Raw genomic sequence first — 21,332 nt, 5'->3', positions numbered from 1 at the left:
CCGGTGACCACAGTGGCTGTAGGAGGTGGCGCACACCCAGGGTGAGAAGGGAGCCCATGGGGCTAGGACGGCCTCTCTGATGTGGTGCAGTGGTGCCTGTAAGACACAAGGAGAGGGGGTCCACTTGGAGAGGTGGCCAGTTGGACAGCCACTGCCAGAGTCTGCAGCATAGGGGTGGATCTGGCTCAGGGGAAGGGGATCCCAGCTCCCCCACACAGGCAAGTGAGTATCCTGGGAGCCAAATGGGGTGCTCAGGACCCCCATCCATTGCCCAGAATCAGCCTTACTTAGATCTGTCATAACAACTCTGGGGTGGAGCAGCCCCATTCTCCAGCTAAATAAAGAGACACACAGAAATGCATGTCTCAGTGCCGGCCCGGGCTTCAGCCCTGCTGTAATGTTGCCTCCAAGACTGCCTCGGTGCACGGAGAGCTTAGCAAGCCCCTGGGAGGTGCGTGCCTCCTCAGTGGTAGGAGGTCAAGTGTGACCCTGTCCCTTTGAGAAGCTTGCCTACTCCAGAGGAAATTGCCACCAGGAGCTGTCAACCCTAACGTGATCTTTCTGCCCACCTTCTGGGCCTCACATCCCACCTGACTCCACAGCTACAGCCATGGCAGGGGTGTCCTTGGATCTGAATCTGGAAGGCAGAACTCTCCCTCCCCCTCCCCCTCCAGCACCCAGGGGTCAGCCCCATGTTTGAAGAGGCCCAGGCCTTGGGGAGCCAGACATTCCCTAGGGGCAGGAAGCCTGGAATGCACCATGATGTTCCCCACACTAGACTCGTAGGAAGCCTCAAATCAACACCTACAGGTCAGGGAAGGGGCTCAGCCCCCTGCTGCACCTGGGAGACGGCAAGGCAGGCACAGGTGGGCACCCGTTTCCAATTGAGCCCAATGGAAGGGCAGGAAGCAGATCCCTTGCTTGAGCTTCCTCCTCTACTCCATATTCCCCAAGGTGGGGGGACGGCCACCCACCAGGCCATGGCCCATATGCAGGGGAACTGAGGGGAGCAATAGCGGCTGTCCCAACAGGTGCACATGACCCCTGACTTTCCCAAGACCTATGTCTATGACACAGGCCTGGTAGACAGATGTGATCCCCCTGGTGGCTCTATAAACCTCCTGCTGAGGACAGTAAAGAAATGGGCAAGATGGGCTTGTCCCACTGGGAGGTAGGCCTGGGAGGGGCCAGAGCAGAGAGAAGCTTTTTGAACCCAGGCCTGCCCACAAACTTGGCAGACTGGGAAGAAGAGGGCATTGTCACTAATCGGGCAGCGTGAGGGCACTCAGGTCCATGGACTGGTTGGCCAGGGAGGTCAGCACCTGGGGAATGTCCACCCATGCCTGGCTCTGCACCTGGGCTTCTTCCTGGAACCACACTGGCCTGAAGTCAGGATGGAGGGAAGGAGGGCATTTGTGGCCACATGAACATGGGGCAGGGTAGCATCATGCCCAAGAGACTTCAGGGGCCAAAAGTTGAAGCAGATATGACACCAGAGACAACCCCTAGACGGGGCATGTCCATCTACACCCAACCCTATCCTGACTCTGAGACAGCAACCCACACCCTGAGACTTGACACACAGATATTAGAGCCAGGCAGAGGGGCCCAGCTCAGCTGGAGCACCCAGCCATACTGAGTCCTAGAGAAGAATCTGCTAAGAGAATTCTACTAAGAAGAATCTTCCAGGACAATAGGATGCAGTGTGCCCCAGGGTTCCACAGGGTGGAGTCGGGGAGTGCCTGAGGGGCCTGAGAACCTCTAGTAAGAAAGGCAGCACCTTGCCCAAGAGTAGGCTGTGAACCTGGGGGAGGCCCTGTCCAGCCTTGTCCATTCAGGCTGCTCCCCTGACACCGTCCCTCCTCACTGGGACTGTCCCTCCTCACTGCAGCCTGCCCAGGTTCTCTATCAGCTGGTGGGGAAGGAGAGGATGTGCTGCAGATGGGTAAGAAAGCGCTGAGGTCCCACTCTGCCCCTACCAGGGCTGACCTTGGGACAACTGCTTTCTTCATTTGGGGCCAGGGAGAGACACAGGGGAAGGGCCAGAGCTATCCATGGAGAGGACAACCTATGGGCCCTGGTGTTGAGACTCCCAACTCCCTAATTCTGCTCCCAGCTCAGATTATAGTATGACAACCTCCCAGAGCGGAGGCCATGGGAGGAGAGGATCAGTCACCTGCTCCTTCAGGTCATTCAGCAGGTTTGGGTTGGCTTGTGTGGTCATCAAGGAGTTTATCCCAGAATTACCCTCCAAGTGTCCCAAGGAATATTCTGCAGGGCACCACGTCAGAAGGGTGTTGGGGAAGACCCTGAACAGGACTCCCCAGGCCATCCTGGGCTAAGAGCTGAGCTCCCAGCAGGGCCCAAAAGAAGCCAGGCTCTGGCCCACCCAGGAAAGGCAGGATGGACCAGGGCCTCACACCCTTTAGGAGGCACACTATCTGTGTCCTTGTCTAGATCCTCCTATCCCATCCAAGATAATTCTTCCAGGCTGGTGGTATAAATATGGCCATTGTGGTAACTCCATCAAAAATTCTGAAGAAGCTGAGCACAGTGGCGCATGCCTATAATCCCAGTAGCTCAGGAGGCTGAGGCTGGAGGATCATGAATTCAATTTAGTGAGGCACTAAGCAACTCAGCAAGACCTTGTCTCTAAATAAAATATAAAACAGGGCTGGGGATGTGGCTTTGCGGTTACTGAATTCAATCCCTGATACAAAATAAATAAATTCTGAAGAGCCAGGCATGGTAGCGCATACCCATAATCTTAGCTAATCTAGAGGCTGAGGTAGGAGGATGGCAAATCCCAGCCTGGCCTGGTCTACTTAGCAAGACCCTGCCTCAAAATTTTAAAAAATAAAAAGATCTTGTGACTGTGGCTCAGTGGTAGAGTGCCGGCCCTATCATGCACAAGGCCCTTGGTTCAATCCCCAGCACCACACCCACCCCATGAAGTTCTAAGGAGAGGGGTCCTCAGGGCCTGGTGGTGGGAGATGATCCTTCGGGGAAAGATTCATAATCACAGGATAGGTTTGAGCCGGGCTTCAGGGCAGTCAGAGGTGACTTTCTCATGGGACCCTCTAGTGAACCCAAGTGGAGTGGTGAGAATGTTCTGGAAGATAGCAGGCACTCTTGCATCCACCACTGCAGCTGAGTGAGGCCAGGTCCCTGCACCAGGAGAAGCAGGCTATCCATGTGCTGGTGCACTTTGGCTTACAGATATCCAAGCCGGTGGGCAGAATCCATCCTAGACCTCCACCCAGCTCTGCCTCCTGGCCACAGCCAGCAAGCAGAGAGAGAATTCACCTGGTGGATTCTCGGGAAGGGCCTTGAAGGCAGACAGTGAAGAGGCTGGACAGGGCTCCCACCCTGGGCTTAACAGCACCCTCAACACCTCGGGGACAAGATGACTTACCAGAAAGAAAATGCATGGATTTTGAGGAAACCAGGCTGGTGGACAGCATGCGCCTGAACTGGGGTGAGAAGGGGGCTCTGAGGGAGGACTCTTAAGCTTGGTGTCCACTAGGCATGACCACTCTGGGAAAGGATGGTCTTGACTCCGCCATTACGAGCTGGGGCCCTGGTAGAACCTTTCTGCTTGTTTGCCCTCTTTGATGAGCAGACAGGGACCTCACATGTGTCACAAAACAAAGGACTTCCTTCAAGAGAAGACAGGCCAGGGCCAGGGTCGTGTGTGCTGAGGTGAGGGAGAGACATGGAAACCATGCTTGAGGAAAAAGGGGGAAGATAATAGGAGACAGCCCTGGACAGAGCCTCACACCCTCGACTACCTGCTCCCCAAGCTGACCTGCTGCTTAGCCCCTATCAGGGTAGCGCTATTCTCTCTCCTTGTCAGCTTGACCTCATGACTGAGCTGATAGAGGCTGGCAGAGGCTGGACTCACAAGGAGCAGCGTGTAGGTGATGCTCATAAGCTGGAAGTAGAGGGTTCAAGACTGCGGTGGTCAGGCCTGGGGTCCCTAATGTGGTTCCTGCCCTGGCCATGGTGAGGCCATGCTGGTCCACCCTGCCAGACACGGCCTCCAACTTGAAGGTATCTGAGTTCCAGGCCCAGACTGGAGCTGGACACTTCTGTGAACGGGGACACAGGGGGATGGAACATAGACCACTGAGATGTCACTGGGGCTTTGGGACTGTCTGCCAATTGGAAAGAAACAAGCCCTGCTTGAGGGTGGCACTGGGCCACTGCTACCAGGGGTGCTCCCATCTTACCAGATGGAACAGTACCCACAGGTGGAACAGTACCCCCAGTTGGAATAGTTCCCTGATGGAACAGTACCCCAGAACCAGAAGTTTCCATACTGGCAGCACATGGATGGGTCTGAGCTACTAGAAGCTGGGGGCTGGGGCGCCCCAACAGGCTGGAAGGCTTCATTGAGGAAGTACCAGCAGATCTGGTGAGGAACAGTTCTTTAGTGTGGGAGACCCCTGCTGTCCACTGGGCTTGGAGATGCTAGGTTAGTGGTGAGCAGAGTTGGGGAAGACCTGGCCTCTGGAAGCTGCGGTCCTGTGTCCATGAAGCCAGGGAATGGCAAGCTGAGGGGTAGCAGGGAGGGCTAGCTGGGACTACCCCAGCTCTCCCACTCAGGGGAGGTGACACACGGAGGCAGAGAAGCCTAGGTCTGTTGGAGAACCTGTGCCTCCCTGAGCCTACTCATAGCAGCTGGGAGTCTGGGCCCCAGGAGGAAGAACAGAGGCCCAAACTTCCAGCTGAGGGTTTGTAGGGTTTGAGAGAAGCAGCTGCCAAGCTTGGAGTTCCGGGCTCTGAATTAAGGAAGGAGAGGAGCTAGAGGCTGGAGTTAGGGCTTTGAGCCCCACCAGTCTGATCACAGGAGGCAAGGGGTCTGCGGGTGCCTTTATCTGGAAGCTGGTAGAGACAGAAGAGATCCCTACACGGTTTTATACTCAGGAGAGGACTCTTGAGGCCCTTCCTAGCTGCCCACATTCTCCTTACTGCAAGAAGCCACAGGGACCTGGGAGCTGGGTCCCTCTAGGACAGAGGCAAGTGGCCTGGCCAGGCTGAGGGTCATCAGGAGGTGTGGAGGCAGCAGTGTTCCCAGGGAGCCACCAACCGCCTGCCAGCCTCAGCCTAGCACAGGGGTCCCTGTCAGCTGGGGAGAAGGGACAGGAGGGGCTCTGCAGGACCCTCCCTTGTCCTGCAGCCATTCTTGTCACTGGAAGCTGAGGAAAGGCTGCACTGAGCTGGGCCGGGGGTCCTCTTGGCGGGTGTCTGAAGGTAGGGGCTGGGGAAGCCAATCAGGGAGGAGACTCTGAGAACACAGAGGACAATGGCCAGCGGCAAGGTCCAGTGCCTGCTGACTGGAGCACCCAGCAGCCTCCCTCCGCTGGGGAAGCAGGCTGGGCTGGGGGTACAGCCCCATGGACTGGAAACATCCCTCTGCTCACCCCTCCAACAGGGAAACCATGGGGTCAGAGAGGCACGGCCAGTCAGGTCAGAGTGGGCCCCTGCTCACAGTGCCCTCTACGGTGTGAGGAGGCCTGGACTGTCCAGCCCGACCACCTTAGCAAACAAACCAAGGAAGGAGGTGTCTGGAGGTGACCAAGGGAACAGGGATCTCGATTAACACCCTAGACACACCCCTCCTCTCCTCCCCACAGGCACTTACTTGAGACAGAACCTGTACTGGCAGCAAAGGTGGCTGCTCCACCCCCTGTCGTTTGTTCTGGGCTGGGTGTCGCGTGGCATTGAAAGGTCAGGCTTCGACCCACTGGCGCCTCACCTGAGCTCCATCTCTATATTAGCTTCGGATGAGATGCACGTGCTGGTCTAGCAAGGCCACCTGAGGCAGAGAGCCCAGCTGACGGCAGGTATGGGTTAGGCCCACGGGGCCCTGGCCAAGTGCAGAGCAGGTAGGGTTGAATCCCTGACCTGGTGGGCCCCTCAGCAAACCCCTGGGCCTGTTCCCATCTGTAACCAAAGGGAGAGGAGTGTTGGTGGCGCTACTCTTGAATATCTGGTCAGATCTTCTTGGGAGTTTGATTAAAACCCAGATTCCTGGGTTCCACCTAAGATCATTCTTGACGGAGTCCAGGACTGCCTTCCCCAGGCGGTTTCCTTCTGAGTCCTGGCTAAGCCCAGCCCAGCGGCCTCAGATATTTGCAGGGGAAGTAGAGGACTGGAGTGCCACGTTCAGCCAAGGCACAGGTGGGCCCTGCTTCCTCTCAGCTCTTAGCAACTGCAGGAGGCGGGGGAGTAAGGACGCAGCACTGCCTCCCCCAGACCAGAAGTCCTGGTAGGGTTCTCATCTGCCCACCTCAACTGGGGCTCCCTTAGACCAAATTCTCAGGGAAACACTAGGTCTTGCAGGCTGCAGGTTGGGGCTAGGGTGGGGTAGGACAGGGTCCCAGAACAGTGTTTTCTTGAGGAACAACCACCCCCACCCTGGCCTGTGCCATCATGGGTCCCCTGTCATGTAGCCATTGGCAAGATGTATGACTGTTGTGTAAAGAGCACAGGTGTGCAAGAAAGAAAACAGCCAAATCTAGCTTAGGTTGAGGTGGCCCAGGACTCAGAGCAACTCCACCTGTTGCAATTTGCATTCTCCTTCACAGGAGTGGCCTCAAGTGGTCTACTCTGCACACCAGCTTCCTTTGAGCCCCGTGGCCCAGACTCCTTCCCTCAGGCAATGGATGATGTAGCAATATAAACAAGATTTCAAACCAGGTTCCCCACCCAGCTTCCAGGTCCCAAAGATCCCATTCCTCCCTCCACCCACACACTTGCCACCAGCCCCCCTCTTCTCACAACTTGTCTTCAAAGCCTAATTCAGGTATCTGTGTCCCAGAACACCTTGCCACCACCCCTACCCCAGGTTGGCACTGCTGTGACCAGTGTGGTGTTGTGGCTTGTCCCCTTCTCAAGCCAGGTGCTACAGTTTGGATGTAGTTTGAGTGCCCCAAGGGCTCATGTGTCAAGTTTTAATCCCCTCTGTGAGGTAGAAAAAGGTGAAACTTAATATGGTAGGGGGGGGAGTGCCTCTGGAAGCTAATTAGGGTTAGGCCAGTCATGAGGATGCACCCCTATGACAATCCTGATGGCTGTATGAGAAGGATCAGAAGACACTCATGCTATGTCTTGCCATGGATGCCTACCACCTGAGGACTCTGCTGGCATGAAGGCTATCACCAGATGGCCCTGATTTTGGACTTCCAGAACCATGAACCAAAGTAAACCTGTTTTCCTTAAAACTTACCTAGTCTGTGTATGGTACCTATGAACAGAAAGTGGCATTCTACACCAGGGCCTATGTGGATGGTGTATGGGGGCAATGGCAGATGCCATTCCAAATCCTGGTCCAGCTTAAGGCCAGGCAGGCAGAGAGGGAAAGTGTACTGGGGCCGTTAGAAGCACCAACAAAAGTCTAATGTGCCCTGGGGACAGGGCCTGGCCCAGGTGGAGTAGGAAAACTCCTTCAGGCTGCTACAGCAGCTGCCCTGACTCAGGGAGCAGAGCCCAGCAAGGGTGGGTGTCTGGAGGAAGGCCAGTGACCCCCTCACCCGCATGGGAGACAGGGCACTTGGGAGTATCTCCTGCTTCCAGGGCTCTCAGTACTGTCAGGAGGAAGGGCTTTTCCCAAATGGGGAAGTGGCTGGCCAGTGGGCGTGTGAGAAGGGCTCCGGTGGCCAGAGTTGGCGGGCACCATAGTGCCTGAAGCCCTTGGTGCCTTCTGGGAGCAGGGAGGGCAGCCTGTGAGTGGCCCACGGTGACCCAACAGCAAACCCACAACCCCTCAAACACCGAGTCAGGTCCCAGTTCCAAAACAACTCAAATGCTTTAATTGCCTGCCCCAGGGTCCACAGGCTTATCACAAACTCTTAAATAAGGCCAAGGGCCCCAGCTCCCCAGCCTCCAGCTCAATTCAGCACTTTGCAGGGAGGTGGCCCACAGCAAGCCTGGCTAATAAGGCTCTGGCTTGGGAAGTACCAGGGTCCCCAGTCCAGAAATTCAGAGACCTCCTAGGACGGAGCTGCCACTCAGCCTGTCTGCTTTAAGTCCCTGAGTCCCTGTAGCTGCTTGGCTTCCAGAAAACACAACTTTCCTGGGTCAACGCCTGGTGTGGGTAAAGGCAGCTCAGGAAATCACCGGAGAGGCTGACAATGCAGGACAGGCCTGGGGCTTCCCTGGGGCAGGAGCAGCAGACCTGCAAGGACACCAGTCCCAGGCTGTTATTGCTGCACCAGCAGCAGAGACCAGGGAAAGTGTGTCAAGCCATATACACTGTACAATGTACCACTCTTAAGATAACCAAGTCCTAAGACACATAAAGACTATCTAACAGGAGGTTCTGCTGCCTCAGCTTCCTATTCCAGGCCTGGGCTGAGGTCCTAGACCTGTCTCAGGCAGGGAGCAGAGACCATCTGGCAACGGGTGTGTCAGGCATCTCCCCACAACCACCCTGTGAGGTAGGCCGTGTTGTCCTACGTTACAATGGGGAACGAGGGTTCAAGAGAGGCGAAGGGTCTGCCCAGGTCACGCAGCAAGGAACAGCAGCCAGCATTCGGGCCAGGTCTGTTGGGCTCCAGAGCCCACATGCTTTCTCTAGAGAAGAACAGGAAGTAGTCCTTTCCAATGAAGACCCTCATGTTAAAAAGCTGAGGGGCTTTCAGTCAGTCCAGCCTCGCAGGCCCCAGCGTGAGAGCTAAAGATACTCCAAGGGATTGGCCATACCCCAGCATGGACTCCTGGCCCTGGGCAGCAGAAGCAGAGGCTGATCCTAGACATTTGGCTGTCCCAACAGCACCTGCAACCAACTTTACAGGTGATGGCTCTGGCTGCCCAGTAGCTGTGGGCAAGGTGGGGGCCGGTCAGGTCCTGAGGCCTTGTGGCCCCACGTGGGCAATGCCAGGCCATTGAGCCAGGCAGTTTCCAGAAGGCTTCGGAAGCGGGCCTTCAGCGTGGGGCCAGGTGGGCCGGTGCTGTTGGCAGGAGTAGGTGAGGGACCACGTGACCCAACCCCAGCAGTTGCCTCTGCTTTCTCCGGGCCAGGGGTTGGTGGCTTCCGCCCTGGTTTCCTGACCTTGGGGGCTGGTGACTTCCGAGCCTGGGCTATACTCTCTGGCTCATCTCTGGCCACAGTGGGTTCTGAGGTGGGAATAGCTCCAGCCTCAGTGTCAAAGTCACCTGGAAAATGAGCACATAGTCAGGCTACAGATCCTGCACCCTCAGGTCCCATCTCCTGGTCTTCAAAGCCAACCAGAACAGTGGTTCTTCCCCAAGCCAGGATGGCACCAAAAGGACCACACAGCCATCATAATCTTTCCCTGCATGTACCTGCTAGCTGGCCCATCCAAGCTGAAAAGGTGTACTCCTCCCCAGGGACTCCAGAACTCTGATGAGAAAGCACTGCTCAGGAGAGGCTGTTTGGGAGCAAGGATGAGAGGAAGGAGCCCAGCAGGTCAGGAACCACTCTGGCCATGTGGGAAAAGTGAGGCACAGGAAGAGAGTACTGTGCCATATGTAAGGAAGCCATATGTAAGGTGCCATAGCACCTCCAAAGTCAGAACAAGAGCTTTGGAGCAAGATCCCACACAGAGGCTGCCCCAAAGCAATGCCTGAAGGGAGGTGGGTGGAGGAGTTGAGCAGGGGACAAAAGGGGTCTCTGACCAAGAACACACCTATTGGATGCCAGGAGGAGCACAGGAACCCAAAAGAAATGAAGACAGGAAAAATTCTCTAGGGGCACCCACAATGGGTAACTCCTCCAAGGACAGTGAAGGACCCATAGCTCAGCAATCAAGTGGGGACAATCTAGCCAGGGGCAAGAGCTAGGCCCTGGTCACTTCTTTGCCAGGCCCAATTCTTGTAGGCTGGAGTCACAGCAGGAGGGAATGTGGCCCCAATCATTTTCATGTCAGCCCAGGAAGAGACTTGACCCTCTCTGGGTCCCAGACAGGTCCAGGGGAGGGACAGGACAAGCCAAGAGGCTGTGTAGCTCTTGACACTACCCACACTCTAGCCCACTCTTCCTGAGACAGGACAGTCACACTTGCATTTCTTTCCACTCCACTGAGACCTCTGTCCCCACTTTTAAGTGTTTAGGCACAAGGAATGCTGATCAGCCCAATCCCAGCTCTACCTCTGCACTCGGGCCTCCACCCAGATACGAGGACTCAGCCAGGTGGGGAGGAAACCAGGAACAGGATCTTCAGAGAGAAGCCTGGAGAAGAGGCTGGGGGCAGGAACAGGGGGTCAGCAGGGAGAAAACACTGAGTGGGCAGGAGGCCTCGAGGTCAGGTGCGCTGATACAAGAGGGGATAGGACATTCTTGCTCAATCCTGGCTGAAACATGAGTGTACACACCACACAATGCTGCAGCAGCACGTGGTCCTCTGGGAAATAAGGAATGCAAGCAGAACAACGGCGCAAGGCCTCATTCACCCAGTGGGGGAAGCAAACTACAAAAGATGCCGATTTGTGGAAACACTGCTGTGCACATCAGTGCTGGGAGGCCCAAGGATGGATCCATTCAAAGGCAAGAGCGTCTGAGTTGGACCTCATCAAGTGTGAGCATGGGGAGCAGCATGCCCTCCCCTCCCCCAAGATGAGGAAGACAGGAAAGTGAGCTGAAAGGACAGTTCAGGAGGGTGTTTACGGTTAGGATGAATTCAGAGCAGGAGACACCCAGCTGCCAATTCCAGCAGGCAGTGGGTTGAGATGAGAACTCAGAAGAGGGACGGCTGGGATGGACAGAGACATGGGGAGAAGCGACCACAAGTAGGAAACAGTGCCTGGCCAGAGCCTCAGGACACCAAAGATGTAGATGGCATAAGCACAGGAGGAGGGAGGCTCCAGGAAGAGGTAGCACCAAGGAGGACCAAAGTTCCCAGGGAAAAGAGCACTCAGTGATGCCTGGAGGGAGGAGACAGGGGTACCTAGAGCCCACCCTGGAAAGGCAGGCACTGCCGTAGAGTGAGATCCGGGAACCACTCAGCCATCTGCTGTGACCCCCCCCCGACTCACACAGTGCACACACCTGTCACTCGCTCACAGCTCTGGTGGCTACTGGGGCTGCCCCATGCTCACCCAGCTGGCGGCGCACACAGTCTCGCCACTGTAGGCCCAGCAGATCAGGGTAGATGTCAGGCAGCTGGCGCAGTGCCAGCAACTTCAGCATGCGTGAGGTACAGCCATGCAGGGCACGCTCCCGCAGCGCACGCTCCTCTGACAGTGTAGTGGGCCGCAGCTCTACACGGTGCTCCTGCAGCACATGGTCCACAGAGGCAGGAGGCAGCCGTGGGAAGAGCCGCTCCTTCACCAGGTGGATGGGCACGAAGATGGCGCCGGCCCGCACCACGTGGGGAAAGGGGCACTGTTGCGTGCATACGAACCTCTGCAGCTGGGACAGCAGCTTGCTGAGCAGTCCCTGCACTCCCTGACAGTCCTGCCATGCAGCCCGGCCCCACGGTCCGGCCATCTCAAGCCACTCCCGCAGCTTCTCTGGTGGGGAGTGGGCCACGGAGCCTGAGATGGCATCACACAGGGATGCATGCAGCCCTGTAAAACGCTGCTCTGGGGTGTCTTCTGGGGCTACAGTAGGAGCTGGAGCTGGAGCTGGAGCTAGAGCAGGAGCAGGAGCTGGAGCAGGAGCAGGAGCAGGGGCAGGGGCAGGGGCAGGGGCTTGAGTCGAGGCTGGGGCCGCCACAGCTATGGCTGGAGGGCTAGGCAGGGCCAGGTTGAAGCATGCCACTGGCAAGGGCTGAGTGAGAATCTGCAGTCCCATGGGTACAGATGATGGGGTGAGTGCAGGCTGTACAGGGGCAGGAGCTGAGGTGGGTGTGGCCGGGTCTGCAGCTGCAGGTAAGGGTGATGGACGGAGAATCTTGAATTTTCGGAACATGAAGGCCACAGAGCTGTGAAAGTTGGTCCTTGGTGTGGCCTCTTCGGCCACTGGCAACCCAGGTGCTTCTGAGACCATCTTTTTCAGCCCTGAAAGACCTGAACCTATGTTCCCTGCATCTGGCGTGTCCACGGTTGCAGTGGGCTTGGTTTGCACTGTAGGATCAGGGACTTGAATGGGAGCAGCCTCTGCTGTGGGCTTCTTCACACTCAAGTCCAAGGCCACCTCCTCCCGAAGTGAGCAGCAAGGCTCTGAGGATCCCTCCTGGGTAGTTAAAGTCCCCCTGCAGTCTTTGTCTTGGCTTTCACTGGTAGCTGGGGCTGAATCTGGCTCAGCTGTGGTCTCTGGCGTCTGCACATCGAGATAGTCACGGTAGGGGGCCAGGCTGAAGACATTGTCGATAACAGGCATTGGTGGAGAGCCAGGCGGTCTAGCACCCTCCTTCTGTGGGAGAGACTGGTGCTCTTGGGCACAGGGGTGCAATGCTGGTGAGGTGCGGGGCACTGGACTATCTCGGATGACAATGGGAGCTCCAGAGTGTTCGCTGAGCGGGGTCTGGAGCTGCTCTTTTCTGCAGCTGGGCAGCCATGTCTTTTCTTCGGTTTCCTGTGCTGGCTTTTCAGCAGGCCTCGTAGGCTCAGAGCATGGCTGACTGGGTGGCAAAGGCTGGCACGCCTGCTGGAAGGCACTGGGCTGTGGCACAGACTGCACACTGTTCTGGGAAGGTGGTGTCCCTCCAAGCCCAGGGGATGCCCCATAGAGAGACAGGTCATCCCGGACATAAGGAAACCCCAGAGTCTGCGGGGCAAAGTCCAGTGGGCACCGTGGAGCAAGAGGAGGCTCCAGCTTGAGGCCTGGTGAGGGTGCTGGGAGTGGGGCAGAGGGGTAGGAATAAGTGTCCAGTCCCACTGGCGGTATGTACGGAGTCTGGGCTGCCTGCTGCCTCAGGTAGGGGCTGCCCAGCCCACCAACCTGGTATCCAGTCCCCTTATGGACTCCCAGAGGCTGCAGTGGGATCACAGAGCTGTAGCTGCCCTGCTTCTCCGGGTGACGACAAGGTGGGGGGCAAGGCAGGGCCTGTGGAGGGGGAGGGAGTGGGTAGTGGGTAGGCAATGCCTCCTGGCACGGTGGCCCCAGGGGCTGAGCCAGCTGTGTCCAAGGACTCGAAGGCCCCTCTACTATTGCTTGTTTGGAGTCCCCAGAGTAAGGACCTGTGTACTTAGAGGCCAGAAAGCCTGTGCTGTGGATGGTCCGATACTTTTCCAGGAATGCCTGGCATGAGGAGAAACTCACTGAGGGGTCTTTGCCAGATCCCCCAGCTGGCACTCCATGTAAAAAGGTGCTGTCCAGGGCCTGGCCCTTCCCAGGAGCTGGGCCCAGAGAACAGGGTGGGTCAGCAGAGGACAACAGGGGCCCAGTCACCAGGGTCCAGTCAACATCCAGTGGCCTCTTAGCTGGCCCCTCCCCCAGGCAAGTCGAGAGCCCATAACACAGGGGGCTGCGGTAGACGGGTTTGGGTGCTGCCAGTGGTGGGCCCGGGTATGTGTGAGACTGGGGGTTGAACGGCAGGAGCTCAACAGGGCTGGAGTCCTGCATCTTCTCAGAACCTTCCGCTGGTGGGCGGTACAGCAGGCAGTTGGTAAACAGGCTGTCTGGCCGAAGTGGCGGTCCTGCTACGCTTGTGGAGTACAAGGGTGAGTATGGGGTCCAGGATGCCAACCGTTCAGATCCTGCCTTGGAAGTACCCCCCATGGGACAGGAGAAGTAAGCGCCCTTGTAGTTGCAGGGGTCCTGGTTACCAGCAGAGGGGGGCAGGCTATGTCCAGGCCCTGAGTCTGCTTCCAGGCGGGGCAGTTTGCCATATATCACAGGCCCCAGAGTCCCCAGTGGGCGCTTCTCCGCCATCACTGTGAAGGCGTCAAGCCCTCCAGGGCCGCTGCTACTGAACAGCTGACCTGGGAGAAAGAGGGAAGGAAGCAAGGCAGTTAGAAGTGCAGGTTGCCAGTCAGCAGTATAGAGGCCATGCTCCCTGGCTCACTGCCACCCAAGAGCCTGACACTCAACAGACACTCAGTTAAGACTGAATGCATGAATCATAAATGCAGACGTCTCTATTTTTTTTTTTAAGCTACAAAATCCTTTGTTGAACAAATTCTTGTCCAATCTCCCTGCACATAACCCTCGCCCCAATCCAGGAGTCCTTTCTGTTCAGATTTCTTCCAAGTGACTCCCAAGACCCCTTCCTTGGGGTTCCAGATTTTAGGGCAGTTTTGAGGATCACTTGCCTTGGCTTATACCCACCAAAATAGATGGAGACCCATCCATCCCAAAGTCACTGATGAAGGAGATGGAACAAGTAGCAAAGCTCCTGCCTGTCATTCCCACTATTCCAAGATACCACAGTGATCTCAAAAGACACCCCTGTATGGAAGACATGGGATCTGGGCATTGTTTTCAAATTTTGTTTCTTGTGACACTCCATTGATCTTCTAGCCTTACCCAAAACAGCAGATCCAGGTCTCAAACCCAAGTCCCTAGGGCCACAGCCAATGCTGTTACTAGGCTTGGGGTCTGGAAGGCAGTCCCCCAGAAGAGGTGGCTGGGGTGCCTACATCTATACAAGCCACTCCCCCTCAGTGAAAGTCAAGGCTGTCCACCAGATGGTGCTGTGGTGCCAGCGGGAAGATCCCAGCAGAGGGGAAAAGGCCCGTGTCCACGCCCAGCCCTCAGGCTGTGGGTTGCTACTCCAAGGCATATGGGGTCATGTGGGGTGTGTGGGTGTGAGTATGTGTGTGTCTCTCTCTCTCTCTTTCATCCCCTCTCCAGGAAGAGAGGTCCCAAGGGCCTAGAGTGGTAGCTGGCAACTACTTCCACTGTACTTTACTGATAGAAAAAATAAGTGCTAGAGAAAGACCGAGGCCCTGAAGCAAGGCCAAGCAAGGATGGGAACCCAGACCCTGAGAGGTCAAGGGTAGAGAATCCTCAGCGCAGCAGGCATTTAATGACTCATGAAGGTCTCCATCTGAGACCTGTCTGCTGCACACTGACCAGCCTCTATCTCCCGCAGTAAGCACCCCATTCCCTGAAACCCTCAATAGGTTAGAAAGGATGAATCAGGTCTATCTTGCTATGATTAGACCACCAGCTAAGTGTCCCAGGTTTCTGTCACCAGCAAGCAAAGACCAGTCCTCTCTTCTCTTATGGCAGGGGTCCAATGTCAGCCAGCCAGAAGCTCAGTGTTAGACTAGGAAGGGGTCAAGAAAAGACAAGGCAATGCCCACTCCACTCCTAGCTTCCTACAACAAAGAAGCCAGGCGGGCCTCTCAGAAAGAGTTGATTCATTGGGCCAGAATCCAACCCCCCAGGGAGTTTAGAGAAGCTGGAAGAGGATATCAGAACTCAGGCCACAGAACCACTAATGGTATCCTATGTCAAGGACCTGTATCCTAGGGGAAAAGTCCCCATCAACTCCACAGAAATGATGCAAGAAGAGGTTGTACGTTTGGGGGGTGCTGAGCTCCCCCTCTGCCCTTGGGGAACTCTGATTAATTAGATGCTGGCTCTGGTCTCACCTCCCCCACATACTCCTTGGAGCCTGCTCTATATCCACCCTCAGCCACTGGGGTCTTTTTCTCCTGGGCTCAGTCCAACCCATGCCCTTTGCCCTGGAGACTTTCTGAGACCCCTCTGGACCCAGTCAATAGACACAAGGCCATCTGGGACCTTCAGAGTCTTGTGGGAGGAGAGGAGGCTCCAAGGAGCCAGCAGAGAACTCTAATAAGAGGCATAGAGGTGGCCTTATCTCCTGCCAGCAGATGGAGGACCCAATGTACACTCCCTCTAAGAAAGGGCCTTCCCTTTCAGACAAAATGTATGTCTCCTTCCTTGACATACAAAATGAGGTCACAAGCAGACATTTAGAGAGGGCTGGCCCCCAGGGAACAGGGTCCCATTACTCTTGGTGGGGGAGGGAAGTTCTATTGGTCCTTCGAGCTGAGCTTCAACCTCAGCCAGGACCCCAAGCAGGATCCTGAAGAGTCTGCCACCCCTGTACTCCCAGTCCTCTAAAGTTCTGTGACCCCATTCCCACTTCCACCTCCTAAGGGCCTCAAGATGAAATAGGTGATTCCAGCCCAGTTGAAGGCAGCATCTGGACTCTTGGGAGGGCTGAACCACCCCACATGTATTCTCACACCTCCCACCTACCTCAGCTGAGGCTCTGGGCTCTCCAGACACTACAACCCAACCTGGGGCAGCCCACAGTATCCAGCATGGGTGGAAGGGAAGCAAAATCGGATCTATTCTCCTTCCCCACTACGGGTCCCGCCCATAATCTTGGTGCCTGGGGCCCACAGTCGACTTCGCTTTGGGGCTCTGCTGCCCCAACCGACCCCACGGCCTTCCGGGTCTTCAAAAGCCCCTCCCGGCTGCGCTGGGGCACACGTGCACCCCAGCAGGCTGACACACTGGCCGCCGCCACGCATGCAAAGCCGTGCCTGCACGTACGTGCATGGCCCACATCTGCACACATGCCCCTCTATAACTAAGCTCTCCCCTCGTTCGGGCACCGGACACACGTGAGCACGCCGGCAGGCTGGCGCACAGAGCCCCAAGGACCGACGGCCACAGACTGGCGGGAGGTCCCAGGGTAAGGGGCTGTCGGGACGCACAGTCCGGGCAGTCACCGCCTCGGGGCCATCCTGCCAGCCTGGGCTGCGGCCAGATGGTGAGTCAAGCGGTGGCGAGGAAACCGCAGGGCCGCCCCATCCCAGCAGGGCGCGTCCAGGGCCCCGCGGCGTCTCGGCGTCCTCCGCCCCCTGGCCCTAGCCGCCCCCACCGCCCCCTCAAACTCGCCCGGGCAATCCACGTGAGCCGGGCCCCGCGGGAGGCCCGAGCGCTGGCCTGAGCTCTCTCTCGCCAGCCCGGTGCCGGGGTCCCGCCGGAGCCCCAGAGCGCTACCAGGCCTCGGGAGCCTCGAAGTCCGAGGAAAGTGGGGGCAGTGGCACAAGCCTAGCCCGAGAGCCCTCCCGCCGGAAGCCGCAGCACCTTGGCCCCGGCCACGCGCGCACCATCCCCGGGCCGACCGGTAGGGGCGCCCTGGGGCAAGGCCACCCACCCCCTCTCCACGCGCCGCCCGCAAACTCGGCCCAAGTTTCGGCGCCCGCCGAGCGGGCGAGCTCTACCTGCAGGACGCCGGGCTTCCCGCTGCCGCTGCCTGAGGTTGCAGCCGCATCCTCCAGGACCGCCTACGCAGCAGGTCCTTGTCCCGCCCGGCCCTGCGCGGGAAGTCACTGAGCCAAGCCCAGAGCCACCCTCCGCGCTGCCGTTCGCGCCGCCGCCGGGCGCCGTCTGCGGTCCCGGGCGGGGCGGACTGGGGGCGGAGCGGGGGCGGGGCGGCCCGCGGGGTGGGGGCAGAGCCCGGCCGCGCCTCTGGGAGCTCGAGCTCCCTAGGGCCCACGAGAGGGCTTGCGGGGGGCCAACTCTCTGGCGACTCGCCGCGGGCGCTATGCACAGTCTGTACCTGCAGCGCTCCGCGAACCACATTGCCTGGCGGGCCGGTCACCTGCGCTGGTTTAGTCATTCCGTTGGATCATTCATTCGTTGGCCCTTCTTTCCTTCCGCTCTTCCTTCGCACTGGGGATTGAATCCGGGGAGCTCTACATCCCCAACCTTTTTATTTTTAATTTTGAGATAGAGTCTCGAAAAGTTGTCAAGACTGACTCAGTCTCCTACAGACAGGCATCACCGCGCCTGGCCATTCATTGCCACTTTCTAGCTATGTGACCTTGCGCCTGCCAGTTGACCTCATTGAGCTTCAGTTTCCTCATGTGTAAATCTGGAATTCTGTCTGCCTCTTAGTGGTCTCGTAGTGGTTGTGTTGTCAAGCTTGGAAGAGACTGTCTTAAACTATCTGGCACACAGTAGGCGCCTTGACTCCCTTGACGTACTAGTTATATTAAAGTCGGGAGGAGAAGGCCTCAACAGAGCAAATTCCAGACATGTATTTTGACCCTGTTATGGTACCGGAGCTGTCTGAGGAAAGCGTCCCACTTCTGGGGTGGGCCAGGAAGGAGGGTGCTGTAGGTTGAGGGATTGCTAAGAGGCCTGGTAGATATCTCTGAATCTTTCTGGCAAGTGTCCCTCAGAACTGGCCTGAACATGTGTAACCTGGGGGGCCTGATGGAGGTGGAGCATCTTGGGCTGGGAATGGTGCATTGGAAAGAGGGGCTGGAGAGGTGAAAGGGCTGCCGCTGCCCTGGCTCTGGGCCATCTGATTGTTAGCTGAGGCTCCTTCTGTACTGCTCCTTTCTTGAAAGAATCTGGTCCTTGTAGTTCCTTAGCTGCCCAAGGACTGGAGACAGATGTGTGCAGTGAGAGAAGAGGATAGGTGGACATGCCAAAGGGCAGAACAAGTTCAGGGGCAAAACCACCTAGGCTTCTTCCTCCAAATCAAAAGTCAGGGCGGCTTGAGTCACAGAAGAGGCAGGCCTGAGGCCACAGGTGCCAAGAATCAGGAAGCTGCTGGAGGGACTGGGCTCCAGGTAGGATTAGGAAGAGGATGTGAGGTCATCTGGGGAAAGGGGAAAGGTGTCATTTAGTTTAGAGCTTGAAGGACCTTAGAAATAGAGTCTGGAAAGATCTGGGGAGGAGAGACCCAGAGAGGGTTGGGACTTTCCCAAAATCACACCGCAGGCTAGGACAAAAACCCAGATCATCTGGCTCCCAGCCTGGGGATCTTGTTGCAGCCACACCTTAGCATCAGGAAAGTGCCTTTTTTTTTTTTTTTTTTTTTTTTTTGCAATGGGGCGCTTAACCACTGAGCCACATCCCCAGCCCTTTTTATATTTTATTTTGAGACAGGGTTTCACTAAATTGTTTAGAGCCTTGCTAAATTGCTGAGGCTGACTTTGAACTCACAATCCTCCTACCTCAGCCTCCTAAGTGGCTGGGATTACAGGTGTGGATCAGGAAAGTGCTTCTTTCCTGCAGATCAGAGTCAAGCCTGACAGCCCCTTTCACACAAGCTGTTCTTCCCTGTTCTTGCTCCTGACCAGCTCTGCCCTCTCCTCACCCTCCTCCAGCTCAGCCCCTACTCCCCATCCTGCTCTGCAGGGGCAGGAAGGAAGACAGTGTCCTTGGCTTTGGGGTCTAGGAGATTCAAGTTGTGTACTCAGGAGTGCCTGGTGGTCTCTCCAATCTCCCTGAGCCTGAGTAAGACCCCACCAGGTCAGGATGAACAGAGACCCCAAGAGCCAGCTAAGGTTCTGCAGCCCAACTGAGTCACTGAGTCATTTATCCGAATTCAGGAACACCTCCCAAAGACAGCAGTCCCATTGTCCCTTCCTTTGTAGCCTCAGATAAACACCCTGGACTACCAAAGAAAGGACACAGAATGGGGGACTTGAGAGCTACTTTGTAATATTCTGAGCCTTGATTTCCTTATCACAAAATGGGAACAGTGAAAACCTACCTTATAGATCATGGTGTCAAATAGCATCACTGTGGGAAGCTCTTGGGGGTGTCTGGAGATTGTAAGCCCTAAGATTCTGACCTTTTCCTCTCTAACCTGAAGGTCATGTGCCATGTGCGGAGTCTCTAGTAAATGAAGGCAGTCCTCACAAGATGAAGGCCTTGGGAGGCCCCTCGTGTTTTCATTAGCACCACAGTCTTGGAGAGAAGTGGTGTTTTGACTGCAAGGCGCAGCGAATCAAGCAGAGAACAGAAGAGTCTGTCCTTCTGTGGGTTTCCTGGGTGGAGTTAACAAAGACAAGTAGTATAGAAAAGCCCAAAGCTGATTATACCCTCCCCCACCCTAGCTATGCACATGCTTCCAAGGGGGTGTACACCCTCCCCCTCCTCCACCTGCCCCAGATTACTTTTCACTTCCTGGGAAGGCAAGGTAAAGGGTCAGCTCTTTGAACCTTGGTTCGTTATGTTATGGTTATTAATAATAATATCACTCCCACTAATGAGGTCACACCTGCTATTTACAAATCTTTTCCCTTCCTCAGAGGACTCTCTCTCACCCCAGAGGAAAGGTGGTGGGGGTAATCATCTTAGAGGCAGAAAAACAGAGAAGTGTGGTGCTTTGTCTGAAGACACACAGCAGTGCTTCCCTCCATCCTTTCAGACCCAGCTATAGAAATTGCCTCCTTCTGGGAGGCCCCCACACTCTTAACCTCAATTGGCTCTTCAGACAAGAAGGCACCGTTTCCACATGTCGGGCTCCCATTCCTTCACTTCTTGTAGTGCAAGCTGTAGAGGAGGGGAGTCAACTTGTTGGTCCACACAGCCCAGAAATGGAAGATCTCGGATTTTCTCAGGACTTTGACTCCAAGCCCCTCTAAGGGAAAAGCTCAGGTGCTATTGGTGGCCAGGAACCCTGTGCCTCTTAAGCAAGCAGAGAGTGCAGCTGGGCAGTGCTGATGGCTGTCAGCCTGGGCTCAGGCCCTTAGGAGTCTAGGATACACAGGACCTAGGGGGGTGCAAGGAGGGGACCAGATGGGCCAAGGTGGGCCACTTTCCAGATCAGAGCTTGCTTGTGCAGAGAGGCGGGGGTGGGGGGGAGCAGCCTGCTGCTGTGTCTGGGGGAGCAGGGAGTAGGGAGCCTACCACACACTGAAGGAACCCCACCCCCACTCAGAGGAAATCAGTGGCTCAAAGGGGAATCTCAAAGGCTCAGAAAGCAGGGAGGGCTTTCACTGGCCCTTCTGGAGGACCCTGTGGCCTACTGGCTCCAGAAAGCTGTACACAATGGCCTTTCTGCAGAGGAGGGGAGCCATCTCTAATTCCTAGCCAGGGTGGCTTGATCTGCCTTCTCTCCTTCCCATCCTTCCTGCCACTAAATATTAAGGACCCCAAGCTTTATGGGGTATCACAGTGAACGAGCTGTCTTCCGGGTCAGCTAGAGAGAGCCAGACCTAAAGCAGACCACTGTGCTCCTGTTCTCGAGGCAGTGGGTGCTGTTCGCTGTTCCGTCCATCCCAGAGGCCAGCCATTGGAGCGTCTGGCTGGCTGCTGGAGGCAGTAGGCAGTACCCCTCCCTACTTCCAAAGAGGTCTTTCTGGTACCCATGTCTGACCCCATCACCCCCAGCCTAGGTCTCCTGTGTCTCCCACTCTGACTCTGCATGTCTTCTGCTTGTCCCCGCCCAGCCAGCCTAGCACAGCAGCCCCCCAGAGCCGCCTAACTTTCCTGTGGGTCACACTTCCACCCTTTGTTAGATACACTCCCTTGTCCCCCTGGGGGCCAGGGCTACTGGTGAGCTTTCTTTACTAACTCCTGTTGGCCTCCTGCAGGAAGCCTTCCTTGTCCCTTCTGAGGCCCCCAGCCTTCCATGCCCACTTCCATTTAGCCTCAGCTCTTGGCTTCCTTACCAGGGGGGACCTCCAGAGCAAGGTCTGCCAACAGGGGACAGGCTGACCAGGGCTAAGGTTATATCTGAGTTTAGTTT

General features: G+C 56.5%; 1 protein-coding gene across 2 annotated transcripts; it reads right to left on the bottom strand.

Annotated features, from left to right (window-relative positions):
* Nucleotides 1-7,833: 7,833 nt before the first annotated feature.
* Nucleotides 7,834-17,214, bottom strand: C6H15orf39 (chromosome 6 C15orf39 homolog). 2 transcript variants are annotated; one of them, XM_026387842.2, is made up of 3 exons: nt 17,062-17,214; nt 11,065-13,833; nt 7,834-9,162 (listed from the first exon to the last, which is right to left on the bottom strand). In XM_026387842.2, the coding sequence occupies exons 2-3, from the start codon at nt 13,781-13,783 to the stop codon at nt 8,795-8,797; spliced, it is 3,087 nt and encodes a 1,028-aa protein (XP_026243627.2). In that variant the 5' UTR covers nt 13,784-13,833; nt 17,062-17,214; the 3' UTR covers nt 7,834-8,794. The 2 variants fall into 2 exon arrangements, with proteins under 2 accessions (XP_026243627.2, XP_026243628.2); XM_026387843.2 differs by having other exon boundaries at nt 9,076-9,162; nt 11,015-13,833.
* Nucleotides 17,215-21,332: the final 4,118 nt, after the last annotated feature.

The sequence above is a fragment of the Urocitellus parryii genome, chromosome 6 (genome assembly GCF_045843805.1).
Source record: "Urocitellus parryii isolate mUroPar1 chromosome 6, mUroPar1.hap1, whole genome shotgun sequence".
NCBI lineage: Eukaryota > Metazoa > Chordata > Mammalia > Rodentia > Sciuridae > Urocitellus > Urocitellus parryii.
This window is presented reverse-complemented; position numbering and strand designations above follow the sequence as displayed.